This window comes from Polypterus senegalus, chromosome 1 (genome assembly GCF_016835505.1).
Source record: "Polypterus senegalus isolate Bchr_013 chromosome 1, ASM1683550v1, whole genome shotgun sequence".
In the NCBI taxonomy this organism is placed as follows: Eukaryota; Metazoa; Chordata; class Cladistia; order Polypteriformes; family Polypteridae; genus Polypterus; species Polypterus senegalus.
Window position 1 is genome coordinate 33,236,027 of NC_053154.1, and position 25,838 is coordinate 33,261,864.

At 40.2% G+C, this 25,838-nt stretch overlaps 1 protein-coding gene across 2 annotated transcripts in view; it reads right to left on the reverse strand.

Moving 5' to 3' along the window:
- Positions 1-19,432, reverse strand: part of si:ch211-284o19.8 (protein lifeguard 1) — a 33,200-nt gene extending 13,768 nt beyond the window's left edge. The window contains exons 1-2 of one of the 2 annotated variants that reach the window (XM_039745779.1): positions 19,274-19,432; positions 7,861-8,052 (exon numbers count right to left, since the gene is read on the reverse strand). In XM_039745779.1, the coding sequence (XP_039601713.1) occupies positions 7,861-8,023 (163 nt within the window). In that variant the 5' untranslated portion in view covers positions 8,024-8,052; positions 19,274-19,432. The remainder of the gene's footprint in view (positions 1-7,860; positions 8,053-19,273) is intronic. The other variant, XM_039745771.1, reaches the window with a different exon arrangement.
- Positions 19,433-25,838: the final 6,406 nt, after the last annotated feature.

A 25,838-nucleotide genomic window follows, 5' to 3' on the forward strand; every position in this document is an offset into this window, starting at 1 on the left:
CTCCATGTTTGACAGTTGGTGTCACACACTGAGAAACCAGCCTTTCACCAACATGACAGCATACAAACAACCTGTGTGATGAGCAGAGCATTTCAAACTTTGATTCATTGGTCCATAAGACTTTCTTCAAGTCTGCAGTAGTCCATAGCTGGTATTTCTTAGCCTAGGTAAGCCTTGCTTTCTTATTTCATCCTTAAAGGAATGGCTTTCTTACTGCCACTCGTCCTGTCAAACCTGCAGCACAAAGTCTCCTCTTCAAAGTACAAACTGAGATTTGCTTTAGTCGACCTGCTCTGTTAAGCTGTGCTTGAAGCTCTTGTGCTGTGAGGCGCCTCTGATCACGCCAGCCGGTGACCCTCACAAACCTGACTTCTGATGGGGCTGTGACTTTGGATCTGCCAGATCTTTTTCTATCAGAGTTTCTTCCAGTTGCATTTGCATTGTGTAGGACACCACCGTACCCACTGACACTTTTATTTTGTTTTTATTTTTCTAAACAAAAGGCCTACACTTCTAAAAGTAATAGTGCTCAGTCTCACTTCATTTGTTAATTGCCGTTTTCTTGCCATTATCACTGTAATATCGTCCAGGTAGTACTTCATAGGGTGTAGCAACACAGTCTGTTCCCACTCTGCTTTAAGGCAGACAGAGAGATTTTGAGTAATCAACAGAAGATGGGACACCTGTGCAAATTGTTGCAAGGCTTCATTTACTTGAATTGCTGCTGAACATCTGTAGGTTGTAATCTATGAGTTGTTCCCTGAAGAAGGCCCATTTGTAATATTCTGATATTTCCTTTTTCTTCAGTTTTTGCTATCCTAAACTTTAAACCTCTGGTAGTTTACCGATTTACCTTTTCACCTTTTTGGTGTTCTAAAACTTCTAACCAGTAATATAATTATGAATAAAAATATTTAGATGAATCTTTTTAGAACAATGTGTGGCGCTAGCAGGTAATCCACCATTAAATACAAAATGACAAAACAGATCTCAAGGAGTGCTGCAGGTTTTTGTTCCAAGTTAAAGGCCTTATTAAATCACACAGTTTTTATTTACCCAATCTTAGTGCCTTGGGGGCAGTCAGCGTTGCCCTCCCAATAAGACCAGTCGCCGAGTCTGATGTGCCCAGTGACTCAGTCCAGGACTCTCCACTTTAGTTGTGCTGACACCCGGTCGTTTACTGGGCTTTTCAGCTGCATTATTTTGTGGTTACTGGTTATAGTCACACTTGGGGATATCCTTCTATTTACTGTTTGTCATGATTAGTGCTCTCGATTTCTTTGTAATAATTTCTTATTGTAATCTTTCATGAGAACTGTTAGCCAGGAGCAGCGTTTAAAATCTACTTACTTCATTACTTTACTCAAGTATCTTTTTAGCATATATCTGCTTTACTTGATTATAAATTCACAAAATGCTTTATTTCGTCAGTCACTTAAAATCTGCCCATCCTGTCAGTGTGCTCCCTGCTGATTGAGCCTACAGTCACGGGGGGTGTCCTGCTGCACACCGCATGCTACTACTTCAATCTGCATGTACTTTAGTGAGTCTAGTACAACACCTACAGTTGTGCTTCAAAGTTTGTGAACCCTATAGAATTTTCTATATTTCTGCATAAATATGACGTAAAACATCATCAGATTTTCACTCAAGTCCTAAAAGTAGATAAAGAGAAACCAGTTAAACAAATGAGACAAAAATATTATATTTGGTAATTTTTTATTAAGGAAAATGATTGAATATTACATATTTGTGAGTGGCAAAATTATGTGAACCTTTGCTTTCAGTATCTGGTGTGACCCCCCTTTGCAGCAATAACTGCAACTAAATGTTTCCAGTAGCTTTTGATCGTTCCTGCACACCAGCTTGAAGGAATTTTAGCTCTCTTTTTTGAAATTAAGTTTCAAAAGCACAATATCAACATTTAAAAAACTCAATATCAAATTCTAAAAACTGGATATAAAATTTCCAAAGCTTAATAGAAAATTTTAAAAGCTTGATATCAAATTTAAAAATTGGCGATGCTAGCGTTGTAACTGCTGAAATCAAGGAAAATGGATTAAATGTTAAAACGGCCTGCCAGAAGCGATTTGAAATGCAAGATGGCCGCAGCCCTGGCCGCTGTGTGTTTTTAAGGTTTGATGAAGAGTTTACTGAGCACCAATACTTCACTTGACAAAACACATTTCATGGGGTACAGGGACTCTTTCATTCACTGAAACCTAAACATGGAATTGTTGTTTAAATAAGGGGTGGATGTGGCAGAATCACCTGTGGATCCCTCCATCTTATTTCGGATATTGCACACAGAAAATGGGAGCTTTACAATTGTGCTTGAACGTTTGTGAACCCTTTTGGATTCTCTATATTTCTGCATAAATATGACCTAAAACATCATCAGAATTTCACTCAAGTCCTAAAAGTAGATAAAGAGAAACCAGTTAAACAAATGAGACAAAAATATGATACTTATTCATTCATTTATTAAGGAAAATGATCGAATATTACATATTTGTGAGTGGCAAAAGTATGTGATCCTTTGCTTCAGTATCAGGTGTGGCCCCCCTTTGCAGCAATAACTGCAACTAAACGTTTCCAGCAACTTTTGATCGTTCCTGCACACCGGCTTGAAGGAATTTTGGCCCATTCCTCCGTACTGAACAGCTTCAACTCTGGGATGTTGGTGGGTTTCCTCACATTAACTGCTCGCTTCAGGTCCTTCTACAACATTTCGATTAGATTAAGGTCAGGACTTTGACTTGGCCATTCCAAAACATTAACTTTATTCTTCTTTAACCATTCTTTGGTAGAACAACTTGTGTGCTTAGGATCATTGTCTTGCTGCATGACCCACCTTCTCTTGAGATTCATTTCATGGACAGATGTCCTGACATTTTCCTTTAGAATTCTCTGATATACTCCAGAATTCATTGTTCCATCAATGAAGGCAAGCCGTCCTGGCCCAGATGCAGCAAAACAGGCCCAAACCATGATACTACCACCACCATGTTTCACAGATGGGATAAGGTTCGTATGCTGGAATGCAGTGTTCTCCTTTCTCCAAACATAACGCTTTTCATTTAAACCAAAAAGTTCTATTTTGGTCTCATCCGTCCACAAAACATTCTTCCAATAGCCTTCTGGTTTGTCCACGTGATCTTTAGCAAACTGCAGACGAGCAGCAATTTTTTCTGGAGAGCAGTGGCTTTCTCCTTGCAACCTTGCCATGCACACCATTGTTGTTCAGTGTTCTCCTGATGGTGGACTCATGAACATGAACATTAGTCAATGTGAGAGAGACCTTCATTGGCGTAGAAGTTACCCTGGGGTCCATTGTGACCTCACTGACTATTACACGCCTTGCTCTTGGAGTGATCTTTGTTGGTCGACCACTCCTGGGGAGGGTAACAATAGTCTTGAATTTCATCCATTTGTACACAATCTGTCTGACTGTGGATTGGTGGAGTCCAAACTCTTTAGAGATGGTTTTGTAACCTTTTCCAGCCTGATGAGCATCAACTACTCTTTTTCTGAGGTCCTCAGAAATCTCCTTTGTTCGTGCCATGATACACTTCCACAAACACGTGTTGTGAAGAGCAGACTTTGACAAATCCCTCTTCTTTAAATAACACAGGGTGCCCACTCACACCTGATTGGCATCCCATTGATTGAAAACACCGGACTCGAATTTCATCTTCAAACTAACTGATCATCCTAGAGGTTCACATACTTTTGCCACTCACAAATATGTAATATTCGATCATTTTCCTCAATAAATAAATGACCAAGTATAATATTTTTGTCTCATTTGTTTAACTGGTTTCTCTTTATCTACTTTTAGGGCTTGAGTAAAAACACACAGCGGCCAGGGCTGCGGCCGTCTTGCGTTTCAAATCGCTTCTTAACAGAATGTCAGGATCGCGCGTGTACTACTATGGCAGGCCGCTTTAACATTTAATCCATTTTCCTTGATTTCAGCAGTTACAACGCTAGCATCGCCAATTTTTAAATTTGATATCAAGCTTTTAAAATTTGCTGTTAAGCTGTGGAAATTTTATATCCAGTTTTTAGAATTTGATATTGAGTTTTTTTTTTTATTTTGATATTGTCCTTTTGAAACTAAATTTCAAAAAAGAGAGCTAAAATACTAATATATTGTATTATGGTGCAGGGCCATTTTAATAATTAATCCATTTTCCATTTTATGAAACTTGATATCACTCTTTTAAAATTTGTTAGAGCTTTTGAAATTTGATAAAAGATGTTGAAATTTGACATTGCATTTTTGAAATTCGATATCACAGTTTTAAAATTTGATATCAGGTTTTTAACATGTGAATGTGCTTTTCTTCATGTATTTCTCGCATACGCAATACAAGTGTCGCACTTTCCCCCTCCTAATGACACGATATATTTAAAGGTCTCACATAACCATCTGGATCCCTTTTGCTGTCTTTTTTTTGCAAAATAACTTTTATCCTTAACTTTTTAACATCTCTATCCCTCAACTCACAAAACAGCGAAACCGGACGTTGTTTTCTTACCGTTATGATGTCTCGCAATGCCACCTAGTGGAACCTTCCAGATTTGCATAAAGCGCGCGCACAAGGCTAGACAGTACAGCACTGGCATAGCAGCAGCGTCCTATGCTCGGCAAGGTGACGTGCGTTACGCATTTCAATTACTGATTAAAGCAACGTGTAACCTAACTCAATACTTATTTCATTGAAGTAAGAATACCTGTGTTATTTTTAAATGCCAGCAGCGCTGGGTGCAAGGCAAGAAGCAAACGTAACGGGTCAGTCCTTTGCGTGGCACAACCCCACATCAAGTAGAAAAAGAGCTAACAGAACCCAATAAATAAAGTGTTAATATAACTAAGCACGCACCCAACCTAATCCAACTAAACTTATTTATAAAACACAATAAATCTATCACAAGAGTAATGCTTATTTTTGAATCCACGTTGGAGGATGGTGACGTTTAACTCTTTTTGTGTGCAGTTTAATGACGTCGGAGCGTTGTAACAAAGGAAAACTCCAGAAGATGACTAGCACAGGTAAACGCAGATTATTAACAAAACAGATTTCTGCCTTAAGTGGGTTATTCACGTTAACCCGATTACGTGTGTGCGTGTAAATGCACGGGCTGTTGTCTCTCTGATCAACTGCGTGTGCCCATCACATACCCGCCTCGGTGTTTGTACTGCTTGAAGTGTGCGTTCGTGTTTTGTGTGCCTTGATTGTGCTTTGTTCTGGTGTTGTACGCGTCATTAATATAAATTATAGCACAGGGCTGTTTTAACATATGGGCACTACCGATAGGTGAACTGGTGAGAACTGTGCAGGTGAGTAGCGATACTCCGTACCTCTAATAGGCAGATCAGCATTACAGGACTTGGTTTTAGCGTGAGAAGGATAAGACTAGATTTTCAGAACTTTTGAAAATAAACTGGTTCTAATAATGAACAATCTTCATTTTTAGATAAGACACTCAGTCACTAAATGAGAATTAGTTCCATAGAATGGAAAACAAACAAGGCAGAGATTGCAGCAGTACTCGCCTAACTTGTTAACCATTCAAAAAGCACGGGCTCCCCTCAGGTAGCACGTTGTTAGCTGTCAGAGAAAGGGGCGAGCACGACTGTGCTGGAAGGTCGCCCTGACGTTGGCAAATGTGACAGGACCACTGAATTTTCAGATGGGCAGAGGACGCGATCAACAACAGCAGTCGGCAATTCTGATGTGCCCTACAACTAAAAGTCGCATAAAGTGACATCAGCTTTAGTGCAGGTCTGTACTGCTCCCTGTGCTTCAATTGCAGAGCCACAAAAATAATTGTATTATTCATATGTATGTGTAAATCGCTGCTAATCTAAATGTTGGAAAAGTGGATAAATAAATGTTATTTGTTGGAATATAGATTCTAATATTTTAACATGTAAAAAAAAACTTCTAAAGACATAACATGATGTAACAGATTTTACATGTGCTCTGTAGTTGCGCTCGTGATTTTGATAACTGTCCACCATCATCCATCCATCTGTCCATCCCATTTAATCCAGTTTCAAGGTTGAGAATGGGAAAATTATTTTTATATTAATTATTGTCACCATACATTAAAAACATTTTCATACAAAACATGTACCTCAAAGTTAGCTGGTGACATTAAACTGGTCCAATATAAGTGACTATAGGTGTGTGCATGACATGCAGTGGTCCAGTGCCCCATCTAGTGCTGTTTCCTGCATCATTCTCAATGCTGTTCTGATATTCACCAGCAACCTGAGACCCTGAATTGGATAAGAGGTTGTTCTGGTGTGCAAAATCTGTAATTTAGCCAAACAAGATGAATTTAAATACTGGATACTTCAATGGGCAGTTTTAACATTGAAAGCATCCTGTTTTCCTAAATTGTACTAGTAATCAAAGCACAGTGACATCTGTTGCACCTATAGGTCTAATTTAGTTTACAACTTGGGAAGAGAAGACATGCAGATACCTCAAGTTGTATTTATTACTTTATATCCTGTGAACAGAAGCTGACGCCATGGGATTAGAGTCAATTGCAAAACCAGTTTACAGCTTGGGACAGGAACATCAAAAACTTTATTGTTTAGGAAACGGATTAAAGAGCTTGAGCAAGTCATATTGACAGCCAGCCAATCAGGTGTATTTAACAATTATGTGTCACAAAACTCCTGTGGAATTTTATAATAGATATGATGGACTAAACAACAAGACAACAGAACAGCGACATCAGAAGAGGGTTCAGCAGAGACATCAAGAGGAGATGACAGAATGACTTCAAAAGAGGTCACCAGAAATGTGTGACTGTTTTCATCTGATCATCAGCTAAAATGTTCCATGAAGATTGCTTGCTAAATCAACGCCGCCCTGGGACATTCACCTTTGACATCTTTAACTGTTTGTAAGCATTTTGTTAAGACTATATATATGCAGACTTTGCTATCCACATTTTCTTTTATGCTTTTCTCTACTGGTATTATTGTTATTTAATACATACCATGGCTTTTAACTTAATATACTTTGTCTTTATATCTAGAGTGACTGAAGTAATGAAGGAGATATTAAGAGCACCTGGAGCAGTCGTAAGTTTGCCATACGCTCCCATCTGCAAGGTTTATTAAGGCTGAGGATGAGAGCTCCATCCAATAGTAGGGAACAGTCCATAAAGCAAGACATTTTTGGTTAATAAATGGCCTGTCACCAAGAATGTTGAGCCTTTGAATGTTTAATTGTATTCCTAGAGACCAAAGACATATTTAGATCTCAGATATATTTAAAACATTGCTTGTTGTTTGTGCAGATAATAAGTAAGTCTCTTGGAGTACTAGGGAGAGCAGACTGTGCATATGTTATTCATACATTACTTGTGTGGGTTAAATGCCAGGGAATAATGTGCATGTGTATACGTCTTTCATACAGTAGTTTTGTGGTTAGGGTCTTTGTGTATGTTTATATCTATGTAAGGTGCAACAATAGGCCAAAAAACCTGATGAGTGCACTTATCCCTGAATAAAATAGGTAAAGTAGAGGTAAGTAGAGGGTAATATCACATTAATACAGCAGTTCTGAAAAAGAACGCATGGACTTTTCACTGTTCTGTTATTTTCTTCTCCCATGGGTTTGCTTTCTTGTATTGCTTATCAACTAATACCGTAAGGGTTTACGTTGCTTATCTATTTTTGGGATCCATCACTTGTTGTCAGAGACCTCAGTCAAAAACTGAATTGATTCTTCAATTGAAAATCATTGTGTTGTAAGCAGTCTAATACCCCAAGTATTCATCAGTTAGTGGATTACATTTTATAATTCAGATGAGCTTCTCATACGCTACCTGATTGATATGAAGGTGGCATGTATGATGGAGGTGGAGGTACTTGCATTACCTCACCAGATTCAGGATATGTGAAGCCCATGTTGGTATAACTGGCTTGTCCGACCTCTTTTTTGACAGCATCTTTTTCAGTAACACCTGTGTCACTTTTAGTCTCTGCCATCTTAGCTGGGATTTGTCCTTAGATTGTTCCTATAGAAACAGAACAAAAATGTTAACCCATAAATGAAAGATAACCTAGGGCATGGCCAACTGAGTCCACACTAAACTTCACATTGCAGGTCTTAGTATCTTCATCATTGTGTTTCAGAGTATCAAGTAACAAGGCTCATTAGGCAAGTTTACATGTAGGAGTGAAACCTGCTCAAATTCACCGAAGGATGTTGGCTTGTTTAGATCAGTAAGCTGTTTGGGTGCCCATCTTGCACAAACTTTATGGTACCCCAAGTCATCGTGCAGATAACTTGCATCTTGTGGAGATCCATAGCTGATATCCAAATGTGCAGCGACAGTGGACAAAATAATCTGTCTTGTCTTTTCTGAGTCAGGCATTCACTATGTTGATGTAGGTTTGTGTGTGCAATGTTGATGGTCAACACTTGATGGTTACACTTGTCCTGCTTTAAACCTTTCTACTTTTTCACTTCCATACTGAGCCAACATCCTTCAGTGAATTTCAGCAGGTTTCACTGCCTCTGCCCAAAGACATCTCACTATGGTGTACTGTTCAACATTGGTGTAATCGTAACAGTGGAGCATCCATGTTCATTTGACGTTGGCTTCAATTATAGAACTGCACTGTGTGAGATCAAACTACCCACAAGCCATTGCAAATGTGTTGTATTGCGTTAGCTTCTGTCTGTTGTGGTTAATGTGTAATTTTCAAATAACTAAGATTTACCCTCATGTATGGATTATATAATTAACAAAGTCATAATAAATGTAAAGAAAAGTAATGAAAAAATAAGGGGAGAACAAAAAGAGAAATGGCAAATGTGAATACAGATGGATGGAAAGCAGCTGCAACACGTGTCAATACATGAATACCTGGGAGTAATAATAAGTGAAGATGGAAAGATAGATGAAAAAATTGGAAACAGAATAAGCAGGGTGAATAATGTATATGTTGAAATGATCAAATAACCTAATTGGGAAGAAAAGTTAAAATTGAAGATTCATCTATGTAAAACCCCAAAGTGTACAGTATGTACCAACTGTATTATACACTGCAGATTCTTGGGCAATACTGGAGAAAGATCTAAAAGTACAGCAGTTGAAATGAAGTATTTCAGGCGAGCGGCAGATAAAACAAAAAGAGTCAGGAAAAGAAAAAAGAATCTGTGAAGGGCTGGACAAACACTCATGGAAACCACAGAAATAAAAGAGCTACAGTGGAATGGGCACGTAATAAGGAGAGGTGTTTGAAATGAAGGGTGAAGGAAAAAGGCAGAGGAGAAAACCAAGAAAGCTGTGGGAGGAAAATGTCAAAGATGCAGCAAAAAAGAGGAGGGCCGACCATGGAACAAATGAAGATCCTGGCAAAGCAGAGAACAAAACATAATCAATGACTCAAAACCCCAACACCATAAGGAGAAGATAAAGTGAGTGAGTAATCACTGCAGACCGAATATTGTAATCCAACATAGATGGAGCGCCCTCTGCTGGCCACAATTTATACATCTGATCCGAAAAAGCTCTGTGGCTTCGCCTAAAAAGCTACAACATTGCCCTCTGCATAATCCACAAGGAAGAACTACATGTCATCATCATGCCACTAAATTTCATCCTTGCTTGCACACACTTACTCAACTGACCGTCATTCTTCAATTGCCATCAGTGTTTTGCTGTGTGGAAGTGTTCATAAAAAGATGATTTCCCCTCTAAGGTTCTTTTTATGTTGGTGGACAAGCCAATGCTGGAAATGTTTCAGTTATTATCCTTGATTTACATGTACGCCCCACAGTACTTACTAACTTGACATTCACTAACACAACATTGACCGAGGGCCTATCACTGCCTCTGCTGGGGTACAGATCAAATACAAAGCAAATATACCTAAACATGGGTCAAGTGTCTATCGCTGCCCCAAAAACTTCCTCTGAAAGGGCTAAACTTCAGAATGCCATAGTGAAGGCCAAGAGCTGCTTCAGGACTTTGTAGATTGCTGCCTTTGAGAGGGCTGAACAAATCTCCCAGAGCAATATGGCCAAGGTTGGTTACCTCCACTTCAATATCTTAGCAGGGGTCAGAGACTAACTACCTCCTCGTTAGCCCTGACAGTTCTACACAATTCTAACAGAATGAACACAGCTCACACCTGAACAAACACGCAAGGCAAACTCCAACAAGGCCAGATCACTGCTTTTGAAAGAGCTAAACAACAAAATCACACAAACGAGCACATGAGGGCAAATTATACAAGGCAAGTTTCAGCGAGATAATCTACAAACTTTCATTTATTCATTACTTGTGTATATTTGCAGAGAAACCGGGCATTAAATACTAGAAGTCAAAAGCAGAAGAAAACATTCAACCTGAGCAATTCAAGTCAATGTTCATAAAAGCGGTAACTGATTCGGGGTCCGTGTAAGTTAAAGAGTCCATTCTTCTTAATGCAGCTGAGGTGCTTCTTAAGAGTAGGCACCACATTCATGGTGTAGTCTTTGTCGCTGGGGCGCATTTTAGGCTGCGCTGCATTTTGTTCTCAGACGGCATGTTGTTTCGGTGCGTCTTCAGAACAGTCCCTGTCCTCTGTCTCTCACAACAAGGCCGCACTCCCGTATTCAAAGCTGTGTGTCGTTCCCCCCATTTCAACTGCCTCACGCCTGCCTCTCTCAAACGTTCTTATAACATGCTTTGATGTCTGTTATAAGCACGTGAACGTATGGGTAATGGGCACTGGCTGGGGGCCCACGATGTTTCTGATGCCTATGTATGTTTCTGTTTTGCTGTCAAAGCAGGGGCCACAGCACACTACTTTGCCTGGGGTCCTATGATGCTGGTGAGATGGCCCTGTAAGTGACATTAATAAAAAAAAATCGGGTGACTTGGAATGTACTTGCAGTCTTCCCTATCTGTCAACCTGGAGTTATTTTAAGTTAATTATAAGATACAAGTTAAACAACAAAAGTCCCCAACAGTCCCCAATTCACATTTCCTAACAAACATGTACAGCCAGTATACCAAATGTCAACATAAACACAATAGAAAAGGTATGTCAAGTGTCCACTGTTCAGCTGAGGCAGATTTAGTGCACATCTGTCATGTGACGTTTTGAAACAGCCACCAACGCACAGCTCGACATTGCAATCAGGGCAGTAGAAGCGTGCTTCTTTGTGCATTTTTCTGTTGCTTGCACATGAGACGGTAGAATGTGAGTGTCTGATCCACACAATCAAAGTGCTCCTTGTGTTATTGTTGTCTACCACAGCACAAGGTTTAGTGATGTCGGCATTTGCCCCGACACAGACATTGACAGTTGCTGCATTATGAGCAGTGCTTAGGAGGCTAACATCTTTATCGCCCTTTCACTTCATTGCAATCATTTTATCTTTTCTCTATGCTGAAGCTTCACATGACCGATGCCCATCAGGCACATCATAGGAATTCAGTGGTGCAGTACTATATGCATCAGTTTCGCTATCCCTGTCAGCGTCTGATGACCAATTCTCATTGTCATCACTATCGCTGGATTCAAGTAATAGTTCAGCTTGTTCCAAAATTGGATTCACATTTTTTTTGTTTATATTTAAATTGTGTGTTTTGATTGAAGGCTCAGAGTTACCATATAGTGGCAAATCACACTGAAATATTCATAATTATTTTTCAGCATTATGTTATTTTATCCACTAGTTGGCAGCAGAATACTCTCCCAAGTGCTGTTCAGTCTTAACTAAAGGAACACTCGGGCTTAACCATTTCTATATAGAATTAAGAGCCCGCGAGACGCTCAGGGTGAACTTACTTACTTAGATACTTACTTAGGATTAGAATGCCAATACAGTGGAACCTCGGTTCACAAACGTCTCGGTTTACGTACAAATTGGTTTACGACCAAAAAGTTCACCAAACTTTTGCCTCTGTTCATGACCACACACTCGGTATATGAACAAGCCAGTTTCCGTTTCGGTTTGTGCGTGTTCAGTCTCTCCCTGTGCATTTCCTGTGCAGCGAGCGAGCGAGAGAGAGCGCAACACACACAGGCGAGAGAGAGAGACAAACACACACAGATACACACACAGAGAGAGATACACACACAGACACACAAGAGAGAGAGACACCCACAGACGCATAAGAGTGAGAGACACACACACACAGGCGTGCGAGAGAGAGAGCGCAACACACACAGGCACGCGAGAGAGAGAGACAAACACAGGCGCGAGTGAGAGATACACACACAGACGCATAAGAGTGAGAGACACACACACAGGCGTGAGAGAGAGAGATACACACACACAGGCGCGCGTGAGAGAGACACACACACACAGGCGCGCCAGAGAGAGAGACACACACTCACACACACACAAGAGAGAGACACACACTCACACACACACAAGAGAGAGACACACGCACACACGAGAAAGAGAGCTGGACGCATAAGGTAAAGAAGGCAGTTAAAGAATGCACTGGGCTTGTTTTTTGTTTTCACTTCTGTTTCCAGCGATCGGTTCGTAGCGTGCATTGTTGCAATGTTACTTTTCTTGGTGGTTTATTAAATTACTGATTTTTCAAATGTTAATTTTTTCCCTGTGCTTAAAACTCATTAAAAAAAAGTGTTTGTAGCGAGCGGTTCCTAGCACTATAGCGCAAACTCTTGCAATGTTAGTTTTCTCTGTTGTTCAAGGTTTTCTCAGTGTTATTCAATGTTTTTACATTTAGTTTACCATTACCCGGTGCATTCTATGGTATAATTAACTATATTTGTGCTTAAAAACTAAAAAAATATATATATTTACATACAGTTTGTACGGTCTGGAATGGATTAATTGTATTTACATACAATCCTATGGGGGAAACTGCTTCGGGTCACGACCAAGTCGGTTTACGACCAGAGTTTTGGAATGAATTATGGTCGTGAACCGAGGTCCCACAGCATGTCACAGTTATTTTCCTGCCTTATGCCCATTGCTGCCAGTGTGTTGTAGTGGTTAAGGTTTTGGACCTCAAACCCTGAGATTGGGAGTTCAAATCCTAAAACTGACACTGTGTGACTATGAGCAAGCCACTTCACCTGCCTGTGATCCAATTGGAAAAACTAAAGAAATATAACCAATTGTATCTCAAATATCTTAAGATGTCTTGGATAAAAAATATTAAGCGACAACCCGGTAGCATATGGTGCAAGGCGAGACTCATCCCAGGATGGGATGTTAGTGCAAAACAAAGCATAATTGAATGTTCTCATACATCCTTGAAATGCAGAAGGAAGCCCACACAAACACTGGGAAGACATTCACAGATAAGGATCAGACTGATAATCAGGCATGAGACCACACCACTGATCCACGTGTCTGGAAATCAATTATTTTCATTATTACTTAACGCGAGAAGAGAAATAAAGATCAGTGAATGGATGAATCATATGTGTCTTAAAATATGGTTCGGTCTGAAAATGTAATACAGTAGCTACTTGTTTCCATAACAATGGAGATGATTTCTGTGTTTTTCCATTTAATTAATGCACATACATTTATTTCAAATCCAATGCTTAAATATTATGTAAAAAGTTATTTTTGATGTGAACTCTGACTCAGATTTCAAATGCAAAGTGTTAAGATACTCTGGAAGTTTCCTATACATTGCATTCAATGTGAAAAGTCTGTTGACCTTGCAAGCCCACCCTTGCTACAAAATTGAAGGGGGAGAGTAGAACTGCAAGGTGAGTCCCCTCAGTTACTGTGTTTTGAAAGCCCCTCATGGCCATCTTTTTTTTTTATATATATAATGTTCAAGCTGACCTCATTGTTAATTTGTCTAGTCAAACACGACCAGCACGTTGTGTCATTGATAATGTATGTTAGGTGGTCCCACTTGATGGGTATAAAAAGCTTCCTGTCCGTTTCTGCTTACCACCAATGCATAATATTTTTTTGTAGAAACAGTGCTGGTTGATTTATTCATTAACTATTCATTCACTGTCTGTGAACATTTTAGGTGCTCTCAAACAATGAGATTAATGTATTGTTTATATATTGTCAGGCATGTGCATCTAAGGGTCACCATCTGGGCTCATCAGAGGTAAGCATTACCACCCTGGGTTTACCAACTCATCCGTCTCTTTTTGCACCCACAGCTCAGGGTAATCATCCATCGAGGTCCGCTTCTTGCTATAAAAGTAGGCTGTTCCTGGAAGTAGGCATCTCATTCAACAGATGAGCTCCGACCCTGAAGCCCAACCACTCTCCAGTGCCATTAAACTGCAGCCTAAGGCTAGACTATGCTTTTGTTTTCTTATCACGCCGTTATGCGCTTGTTAATTTAGGGAAACTTATTATTTTGAGTAAACAGAGTGGTTGTTTTGCCACCCTAACAGTTCATCGTGACTCCTGTCTTACCATTGACTGACAACAATATCTAATTTAAGTTATTTTAGCTTAAAATAATTGTGTTTGCTTAACCTTTTCTAGTTACATTTGTAAGATGTTACACTAACACAATTTATATTGAAACAAAGCAATTAGGTTGTTTTCTTTCAACCGAAGCATAATCCATCTCAGGTACTGTTGCCATTACTCACTTAATTTATGTTAATCTCACTCCCAGTTAATACTTTTCTAGTCTTCAGCATGAGGTATTTCCATTTTTCCTATACATAGATAAAGAAAGTTAACTTTAAATAATCAAGCTTTATGAATATGACTTTCCCATATTTGCATAAAGTACAATCATTTGCATAAAGCCCTGCCCCTTTTGTTGATAACACATTCCAAAGGATCCGCACACCTTTGTATAATTTGAAAGAATGTTAAAGACTGTTAGTAAACTGATTTTTCTTTCAAATGCCATGGGGTTTTACGGGGTTGTGGAAGGCGAGACATTTTTTGATACACGTTGCTCGCGCTACATCAAGAAAACATTTTTTTAATTTGTTCCAAAACAACAATGTAATTACATGAAAAATGCAATCAACCAAAATATAACTTACTAGGACATAATGACACAGGTTTGATTTTTTCCCATTAGGGAGGGTCGGGCTGTCCCTGCAGGAGAGAGGACCACCACATGAACCAATGAATGCTCATCCAGATGTACAGTGTAGCAGACGAGGTGTAAGCAACATGCGAACCTTGTGAACTATGAGAAGCTCTTCTGTCTGATGTCTCATATTTTACAAACCATAACAGAATGGAAAAAAAAAACAAACTAAAGGACCGATGAACTCGCTGCACCTGTTAACCCTTCGTACAGCACCTGCTCCATCAGGCAACACGCTATTGGGTGTCAGAAAAAGTGGCAAGCACGACTGTGTTAGAAGATCGTCACTCAGTCTGCAAATGTGACATGGGCTGCGATTTTCAGTTGGGTAATTTGACACGGTGTAGCGACAAGATCAGCGACTGTGATCGGCAAATCTGACCTATCAGGACAAAAAGTCACGTAATGTGGCATCAGCTTTAGTGAACCACTACATACATCATCAACCTTTTGTGTTCTACGCATTGTTTAGATCAAACCAACCACTGTCTACTATGTTCATTAATATAATATGTAGTGAAATAAGGTTACGTTGAATTGACTTAAGGAAATTATGTCTTCTCAACATAAAACGTTTCATTTAGTTTAAATTTAATGAAAGGGATTTAGTTACTTTAATTCCACACAAAGGCATTTATTTAAATTACTTGAACTACGCTTTCTGAACACAAAGTAAATGCAGCAACTTAAAAATTATGGTTCATTTTAAAACTACGCAGACTAATTGTATCGAGCCAGTGTCCATGATTACTTAACAAATCATTTTTCAATTTGTGTTTCAATTTATTTTCACTTTCAGGTATCTTGATTCAGATGACTTGTATTGCATGTCAACACTGGAGACACTGTAATCCTACTGAAACGCCATCTCCGTTAGAAAACCTGAACCTCCCCATAATGTTTACTTGTATTTTGTAAACTAAGACGCAAATGTGTCACTCTGCTGAAGACCCCTAATTATTCCTTTAAGCAAACTTTCTAGTTTTGTATACAAAGGTTTGGAAGTGTTGGTGTGATACCCAGGACTGACTTCTGCATTGCATCCAGGGTGGGAACTCAAACATCTGACAATCATGAAATCCTCCTGTCACGTCTCTCTCTGCTGTAGGCATCTCTGGCTTAGCCCTTCAATGGCTCACATCACATCTCTCTAATAGGCAACAGTTTGTCACACTCGGCCGATTTAAATCCTCCACCTCACCTGTGTCGTATGGTGTCCCTCAGGGTTCAGTCCTTGGGCCATTACTTTTTCTACTTTATATCCTTCCTTTGGGTCAGATTATTCGCAGACATGGCCTTAATGTCCACTGTTATGCAGATGATATAGAGTTATATCTTAGTACAGACTCCCCTACAGATTCACCTCCCAGCACACTCACTGATCTTAAGCTATGGATGAAAAATAACTTTCTCAAACTTAATGTCCATAAAACTGAAGTTTTCCTGGTAGGTCCAAAATCCCAACTTTCTAAGGCATCCAACTTCTCTGTTTCTGTTGATGGTACGCTTGTCAAACCTGCTCCTTGGTGCAATAGAAAGCCTGGCCTAAGCAAAATAACCTGGAACTGGCACTGACATTATTAAGCAACCCTGAATTTGTGGAATACCAATGGCTCATGACCTTAACATTACTCTTGCTACAGTAACACAGGCTAAGCTCAGGTTTTCTTTATCTGTTGGTGTCTTGCTAGGAAGTCTACTGTACATTCAAGCTTACATTTTTCTTACATGTCAGGAAGGTTTTCAAAGCACAAAGAACCCAATTCATAAGTGAAGAACTTGTCTCAGAATGAAGTGGTGGGAACCGGGATTGTCGGGAGTGTAATGTGTGAACTGCTCCTCACTTGAATTCAAATTACATCCAAAGAATGGATTAAGCTAGTTTAATTAAAAGAGAATGTGTTTAGTTTAATTAACTTCATCATGCTAAATTAAAGTGCTGTAAATGCATTTACGAAACACATTTTAATTAGGATTGATTTAATATATACTGCTCAAAAAATTAAAGGAACACTTTTTAATGAGAGTACAGCATCAAGTCAATGAACCTTCTGACTATTGATCTGGTCAGTTAAGTAGTAGAGGGGGCTGTTAATCAGTTTCAGCTGCTGTGGTGTTAATGAAATTAACTACAGGGGCACTAGAGGGGCAACAATGAGACGACCCCCAAAGCAGGAATGAATGGTTTAACATGTGGGGGGCACTGACATTTTTCCCTCATCTGTTTTTTCACTAGTTTTGCATTTGGCTACAGTCAGTGTCACCACTGGCAGCCACGAGTTGATACCTGGACCCTACAGAGGTGGCACAGGTAGTCCAACTTCTCCAGGATGGCACATCAATACGTGTCATTGCCAGAAGGTTTGCTGTGTCTCTCAGCACAGTCTCAAGGGCATGGAGGAGATTCTAGGAGACAGGCAGTTACTCTAGGAGAGCTGGACATGGCCATAGAAGGTCCTTAACCCCATCAACAGGACTGGTATCTGCTCCTTTGGGCAAGGAGGAACAGGAAGAGCACTGCCAGAGCCTACAAAATGACCTCCGGCAGGCCACTGGTGTCAATGTCTCTGACCAAACAATCAGAAACAGACTTCATGAGGATGGCCTAAGGGCCCAACATCCTCTAGTAGGCCCTGTTCTCACTGCCCAGCACTGTGGAGCTCGATTGGCATTTGCCACAGAATGCCAGAATTGGCAGGTCCACCACTGGCGCCCTGTGCTTTTCACAGATGAGAGCAGGTTCACCCTGAGCACATATGACAGACGTGAAAGGGTCTGGAGAAGCCATGGAGAATGCTGTGCTGCCTGTAACGTCATTCAGCATGACCGGTTTGGTGGTGGGTCAGTGATGGTCAGTCTGGGGAGGCATATCCATGGAGGGATGCACAGACCTCTACAGGCTAGACAACGGCACCTTGACTGCCATTAGGTATTGGGATGAAATCCTTGGATCCATTGTCAGACCCTATGCTAGTGTAGTGGGCCCTGGGTTCCTCCTGGTGCACGACAATGCCCGGCCTCATGTGGCGAGAGCGTGCGGGCAGTTCCTGCAGTTTATTTAGGTGGAAAAACTGAAAGAAAATTGTATGCAAAGATTTTAATGTGAATGCTTGCTAATAAGGTGCATATCACTGGGAGTTATTTGTTTTTGTTAAAATGTTTTATATTAGAAAAATAAATTATATATGCAGGACGGAGGGATGTGCAGTGTCTGATACTGTGACATAATCAGCAATCATGGACACATACTGTATATTTTGCCAAGTTTGTAAATATAACAATCCAGAAGTCACAACCAAATTTCGAGTAATATTAAAAACTCAGAAATAACACTCAATTGTGCGCAAGATTAAAATGCAACAAACCCTGTGTGGTATGGTGGGCGTCACTGCCCATCGCTAGGTGTGCGCAGGTCGCTGCTCCTGTATCTTCAAGAGCAGCATGAAGTGTTTTAGAAATGCATCAAGCCACACTTTAACATTCTGTCTAAAGAGACGATGCTATTCTTGTTTTACATACATTAAACGGCACGAAATGTGTAAGCCCTTCTCCGTGTCTTCTTAGCGTTTAGTCCAATGCAGCAGACCCCCCAGTTTAAATTGGTGAATGTATTTAACGCGCAGGTGTTTGGGATGTGTGAGGTAATCCTAAATCCCGGAGGAAACCCACGTGAAGAACTTGCAAACTGCGCATTAGCATCCACCGCGATCACCATATTAGTATACTAAATGAACGGGGAATCGCTGTCAGAGGAATTCTACACACTCCACTCGCAATGAAATGACATGACCTGAATGGAAAGCTTTAATTAAGACACAGCTTTATATGCCACATGGAACTTTTGGAAAGCCGTTATAACCGAGACTACAAATGCCATTGAGACGAGTCAACCCCGAGATGGGGACACCAGGCGACACCTCGCGCCGGTCTGATAAAGAGCAGCACGTCTACCTAGCTGCCAGATCTTTGAGTGTAGGAGCAGTCGAGACTCTCTTAAGGACGTCCACATAAAAAATGGAACACGCACAGCTCTATCGCAACTTCAAAAAATGTCCAAAGGCTGCCAGTTTATTATATTTCTAACCACACCTGAGCCATCGTCCAGTCTGTCCATTATAGGTCTGTGCAGACAAAGTTTTCCTTTACTTAAGTATTCGCTTTCCTGTTTTTTAAATCGATCGAACAGTGAAGACGGACATATAAAACCCACGAGCCTTACCTGAGTACGCCCTGCCGCCTCTCCTGCTCCGCTCTTCACTCTCCACCGCACTGACGTTTAACTCAAGCTGACTGGTCCAGGAAGGAGGAATAAGGTACCAAACGTATTACCGAAAGCTGTCAGGACAGTTCCTTTTCCTGAAGTCTTGCGAAAAAACGTGAAGTACTTTCGATATGAAGAAAGCAGGTGGGCGGTGTTTGGGACCCCAGACACAAAATCGCTGAGAGGTTGAGACGAGTAGCGCCGGCTAATTAAAAAGGCATTTTTGTGATCACAGTTTAAGGGCATTATATAAAAGCACAAAAGACTGACTTAGCCATTTCAGGAAATTCACTTTCGGAAGGGCTTTTCTCTAAGAGACATTATTGTAACCATAGGGAGACTTTCTTCTTTATTTTGTCTGTGAAGTGCTTAGCGTTGAAGCTGAGATTCACCTCCAGCCGGCTACACTCTTTTTAAACTCCCATTTGACTGCCAGTGGGCAGGTGAGAAACATCCCGACTTTGAGGGGCGTCCCGCCCAGCGATGGTATCGGGTTCAGTGTGGCCAGTTTGTTAAATTTTAATCATTACAAATTCCTGACAGTAAAATAAATGTAAATAGAGTATTCTAAAAGGGGTTTGGGGATTGGGATGAAGTTGATTTTGATATGAAACTTGGAATTATTTATTTTATATTCAGTAGTTCTGTATCTTGTAATCTAAAATTATTAAACATATACAGTATATATATACAGTGGTGTGAAAAACTATTTGCCCCCTTCCTGATTTCTTATTCTTTTGCATGTTTGTCACACAAAATGTTTCTAATCATCAAATACATTTAACCATTAGTCAAATATAACACAAGTAAACACAAAATGCAGTTTTTAAATGATGGTTTTATTATTTAGGGAGAAAAAAAATATCCAAACCTACATGGCCCTGTGTGAAAAAGTAATTGCCCCTGAACCTAATAACTGGTTGGGCCACCCTTAGCAGCAATAACTGCAATCAAGCGTTTGCGATAACTTGCAGTGAGTCTTTTACAGCGCTCTGGAGGAATTTTGGCCCACTCATCTTTGCAGAATTGTTGTAATTCAGCTTTATTTGAGGGTTTTCTAGCATGAACCGCCTTTTTAAGGTCATGCCATAGCATCTCAATTGGATTCAGGTCAGGACTTTGACTAGGCCATTCCAAAGTCTTCATTTTGTTTTTCTTCAGCCATTCAGAGGTGGATTTGCTGGTGTGTTTTGGGTCATTGTCCTGTTGCAGCACCCAAGATCGCTTCAGCTTGAGTTGACGAACAGATGGCCGGACATTCTCCTTCAGGATTTTTGGTAGACAGTAGAATTCATGGTTCCATCTATCACAGCAAGCCTTCCAGGTCCTGAAGCAGCAAAACAACCCCAGACCATCACACTACCACCACCATATTTTACTGTTGGTATGATGTTCTTTTTCTGAAATGTTGTGTTCCTTTTACGCCAGATGTAACGGGACATTTGCCTTCCAAAAAGTTCAACTTTTGTCTCATCAGGCCACAAGGTATTTTCTCAAAAGTCTTGGCAATCATTGAGATGTTTCTTAGCAAAATTGAGACGAGCCCTAATGTTCTTTTGCTTAACAGTGGTTTGTGTCTTGGAAATCTGCCATGCAGGCCGTTTTTGCCCAGTCTCTTTCTTATGGTGGAGTCGTGAACACTGACCTTAACTGAGGCAAGTGAGGCCTGCAGTTCTTTAGACGTTGTCCTGGGGTCTTTTGTGACCTCTCGGATGAGTCGTCTCTGTGCTCTTGGAGTAATTTTGGTCGGCTGGCCACTCTTGGGAAGGTTCACCACTGTTCCATGTTTTTGCCATTTGTGGATAATGGCTCTCACTGTGGTTCGCTGGAGTCCTAAAGCTTTAGAAATGGCTTTATAACCTTTACCAGACTGATAGATCTCAATTACTTCTGTTCTCATTTGTTCCTGAATTTCTTTGGATCTTGGCATGATGTCTAGCTTTTGAGGTGCTTTTGGTCTACTTCTCTGTGTCAGGCAGCTCCTATTGAAGTGATTTCTTGATTGAAACAGGTGTGGCAGTAATCAGGCCTGGGGTGGCTACGAAATTGAACTCAGGTGTGATACACCACAGTGGGGTTATTTTTTAACAAGGGGGCAATTACTTTTTCACACAGGGCCATGTAGGTTTGGATTTTTTTTCTCCCTAAATAATAAAAACCATCATTTAAAAACTGCATTTTGTGTTTACTTGTGTTATATTTGACTAATGGTTAAATGTGTTTGATGATCAGAAACATTTTGTGTGACAAACATGCAAAAGAATAAGAAATCAGGAAGGGGCAAATAGTTTTTCACACCACTGTATATATATATATATATATATATATATATATATATATATATATATATATATATATATATATATATAGCTAAGTTTTACTGTCAAATAATGCATAATTCCGAGCTCATCAGGCGTACACACTCACTGCACCCTCTCTCGAGGATTGAACCTCGGACGTCAGCGCTGGAGGCGAAGCCTGATGAGCCCAGAATTAGAGCGAAACACGTGTCGCGTACTCTTTGCATTATTTGGCAGTAAAACTATTTCAACCATTCTATGATCTGCTTCTCGCAACTGAAAGAGGGCACCGTGGCGGATGTTTGCCGACTTGCAGACCAACCACAAGCGATACCTGGTAGGTAACCACCCATACAATCAGACTGTGATTCAGGCTACGAATTTCATGAATATATAGGACTTTATCTTTCATTTAATTTATATATAAATTATATATTTATAATGAATATCTTTAATTTTCATATATATATATATATATTTGAAAATTAAAGATATTTCAACATACCCAAAAATATGAAAGCCATATCTTGCAATATAATTTACCAGTCACGGCACACTGAACGATAACGTGCAGGGAATACACTTGACTTGACCATTCCTAGTTTTCCTCCTCTTTCTCTTTACGTTTACCATTCGTTTGCTCAGAGGTTCATGTGCTTGCTGCTTCCTGAGCAGCTCGTCTTTTCTCCACCCTAGCGACCCTCTTCTTCTTTTCTTCTGTCGGCATCTTTTTTACATTTAAACTGATTAAGTCAGTGTTTGTCTTGCAATTACTTAGTACGTTTTCCTTAACTTTTCACTTAAGCCGGCACATGAGTCTTCAATCTGCCTCAAGAATGATTTAGATATGAAGAGGTAGGGGAAGTGACAGCAAAGGTGGTAGGGAGGAGAATGGCGCCCATACGCATGTGCCGCACAGCCGCCCTGCTGGCCTCTACTGAGAGTTGATTCTACAATAAAATAAAATAAAATAAAAATAAAAAGAGGAATTATTCCAAAACTCTTCTCTTTTAATATAAAGCTGTAGTGCAGGTTTCAGCATAGTACAGTATATGTGTACCAAGTGTCAGGCTACAGGTTATTTGTTTTTTAACCTTCACCTTCCTGAGTTGACCTTTGACCTTGGAGGTCAATCATCACCCCCAAAGTGGACAGCAGACATCTCCTAGTATATGTGTACCAAATTTCAGTTCAATTGGTCAAAGGGTATGCGAGCTACAGGTGATTTAAAATCCTGGACATGCAAACGGTCAGCCACGGTAGCGTATTATATCAGAATATAATATATGTAGTTCATTAAAGTCACTGCCGAATGTCTTATCTTGATCACTTGCAGCCATTTACAAGATCATTCTCTCTTATAGAGTTGTTGCGCTGCTCTGTGCCTGCGCTTGGTGAGCCGCACTGTGCATAAACAAACCAGTTTCTACTGTTGGATTATATTTCTGAGGTGGCCATCATAGACTGGCCATCGAGCTCTGTGAAGAGCATTACATGCGTTCTGTTTTGTGTATTGTATTTATCCCATTGTTTGACACCCATTATGTTGTAAATGATTGTTCAATAATGCTTTTGTCAATTTGTTTTTATGTTCAGGTATTGATTACTATGGTCTACGTCTTTTGAGATGTATGACATCTTGAGGGAAGGGTGCGGTTTTCTAAAAACACAGGGTTAGAAAATGAACAGCTTTCGAAACGTTATCGTGAGTGTGTCTCTGCTTCAGCCTAAAGAACACTATACATTGCACGCCCAACCTTCCGGGAAGGGGGTCTCTCTCTGAATTGCCTTTCCCAAGTTTTCTTCCATATTTTTCCAAAACACGTTTTTTTTTCCCTTTGGGAGTTTTTTCATGTCTTCTTAGGGAGCCAAAGCTGGGGCCAGTCAGAAAAACAAGGCACGTTAAAGCCCTTTGAGGCATTCCTTATGTGATTTTGAGCTATAAAACAATTAATTATAACAACAACAATAATTTAACTGACTTCTGCTTTCACATAAACATCTCTTCAATGTGGTGTTGTGAAAGCTGGCATGTATCCTGGCGGCAGTGAGCATAAATCAGAATCCAGCTCTTTATGGGGTGAAAGTCAATCTCAAACAAGTGTTAGATAAAGAAGATGCTTTTCCAGAAGTGGTTAAGGTGAGTATTGGATCAGTTATTTAACCAAATTTTAATCTTTCATTTTGCGTTAAGTGAAAATACTCTTCTATTTCCGCACTGATTTTTCATTATTTGACACAATTGATTCCTTCAATATAGGGTGGCACGGTGGCGCAGTGGGTAGCGCTGCTGCCTCGCAGTTAGGAGGCCCGGGTTCGCTTACCTGGTCCTCCCTGCGTGGAGTTTGCATGTTCTCTGCGTGGGTTTCCTTCAGGTGCTCTGGTTTCCTCCCGCAGTCCAAAGACATGCAGGTTAGATGGATTGGCGATCCTAAATTGTCACTGGTGTGTTGGTGTGTGTCCTGCGGTGGGTTGGCACCCTGCCCAGGATTGGTTCCTGCCTTGTGCCCTGTGTTGGCTGGGATTGGCTCCAGCAGACCCCCGTGACCCTGTGTTCGGATTCAGCGGGTTGGAAAATGGATGGATGGATGGATTCCTTCAATTACCACATGTTAGTGTCTCAACGAAGAGACTTCACACAGGGAGATCTGCAGCTGGGACTCAAATGTATCGGGTGACATTGATAACCACAGTGGTATAGTAAGAAAAAAACTAAAATTTAAATAAAGAAAATGTATCTTGTTATTTCTTTCAATCATTTTCAAAACTTATTGATTCAGTCATGAGGAGCAGCTGCCAGCACCAGCAGCAGTAAATCATAAGGACAGTCCTTCCGACAAGCTCCCATAAGTTGATGGCTTAGAGTCCACTACAACTCCTAAATCCTTCTCATAAGGTGTACTCTTGATTTTCTGACCGCCCATTGTGTATTCAAACCTCATATTTTTACTTCCTATGTCTGCCTTTTTGATATTATTAAAAAGATGTGTGTTGAAATTACTGTCTGAATTAGGTGATCTATAACACACTCCTATAATAAGACCTCTTTCCGTAATATTTTCCAGGCGAAGCCACATGTCCTCAACGAGATAGCCACATGTCCTCACTTGGCACACAGCTAGTGCCCATGTATTGAGCCATGAGAAAACAGAGCTTACTACAAACCATCATGCAACTTCAAACTATTTTTTATTACTACATCCATGATTAAAATGGACAGCTGTGATCCGGACGTCACTATACCACAATAAGATTTTTCAGCTTTCATGTCAAGTACGTGTACTTTGAACCTCTGTGCTATGTGTGTACACATTGTTAAATGGTAACTTAGTGATATGCATCATAGTTATTTCATTAATGGCATCTTATGGCACTAAGACCTTGAATATTATTGTTAAACCAGTGTGTTTCAGTGTCTGACATTTTCCAGTTCCATTTCAACTCAATCGATTCTCTGGGGGCCCATTGCAGAGCCAGTTTTGAGTGTTTTTACAATCTTGGCACTCTAGTGTCAAGATCTTAAAAAAGATAAAGAATATTTTACTTACTATACCGTATTTGGCTTGCTCACTTTCACTTTCTACAACAAAAATGGAACTTCCCACCTCCTTTGTTCTTGGTCATTTTTCAGTCAGTTCCTTATCCCTGTCTGCAGCGTGCAAGTGACTTGTGTACTCATAGCCATCTAAGAGCTGTCCCCTGCATTGCGAGTGTCACCTCTGTAATGCGATTTACACAACAGCACACTTAATCTCGCAGATGGTAGGTGCTAATTACAATTCTACAATGGATACTGATTCAGAATATGTGAGCCCCCAAAATGTACCAGACGTGACATTTACCTTCTTGTAATTTTGCTATAAACTTGACAAGGGTGGTTGTTTGTGAGCTTACATTTATTAAATTTGTTACTAGTGCTATTACACTATCTGTGTTTTTGTAAAACAAAAATGCAAAATTAAGAGCCTGAATGTTTGTATTAAAAAAAGTTATTTTTACTAGTTACCTAGACTTTTAGGGATAATTATTATATTGCCTTTACATGACTCTTTCCTTCTCCATACTTCCAGGTGAACTTTGTCAGACTACTCTCCTGACTCGGACTCCCTAGATGAAGTAGATCACCTTCCTTCATATCAGACCCAAGAGTAATTCTGGTGCTATCACATTACATCCAGGAAGCAATTTCAGGTCATGCAGAACCTCCCCATGGCAGGAAGGTC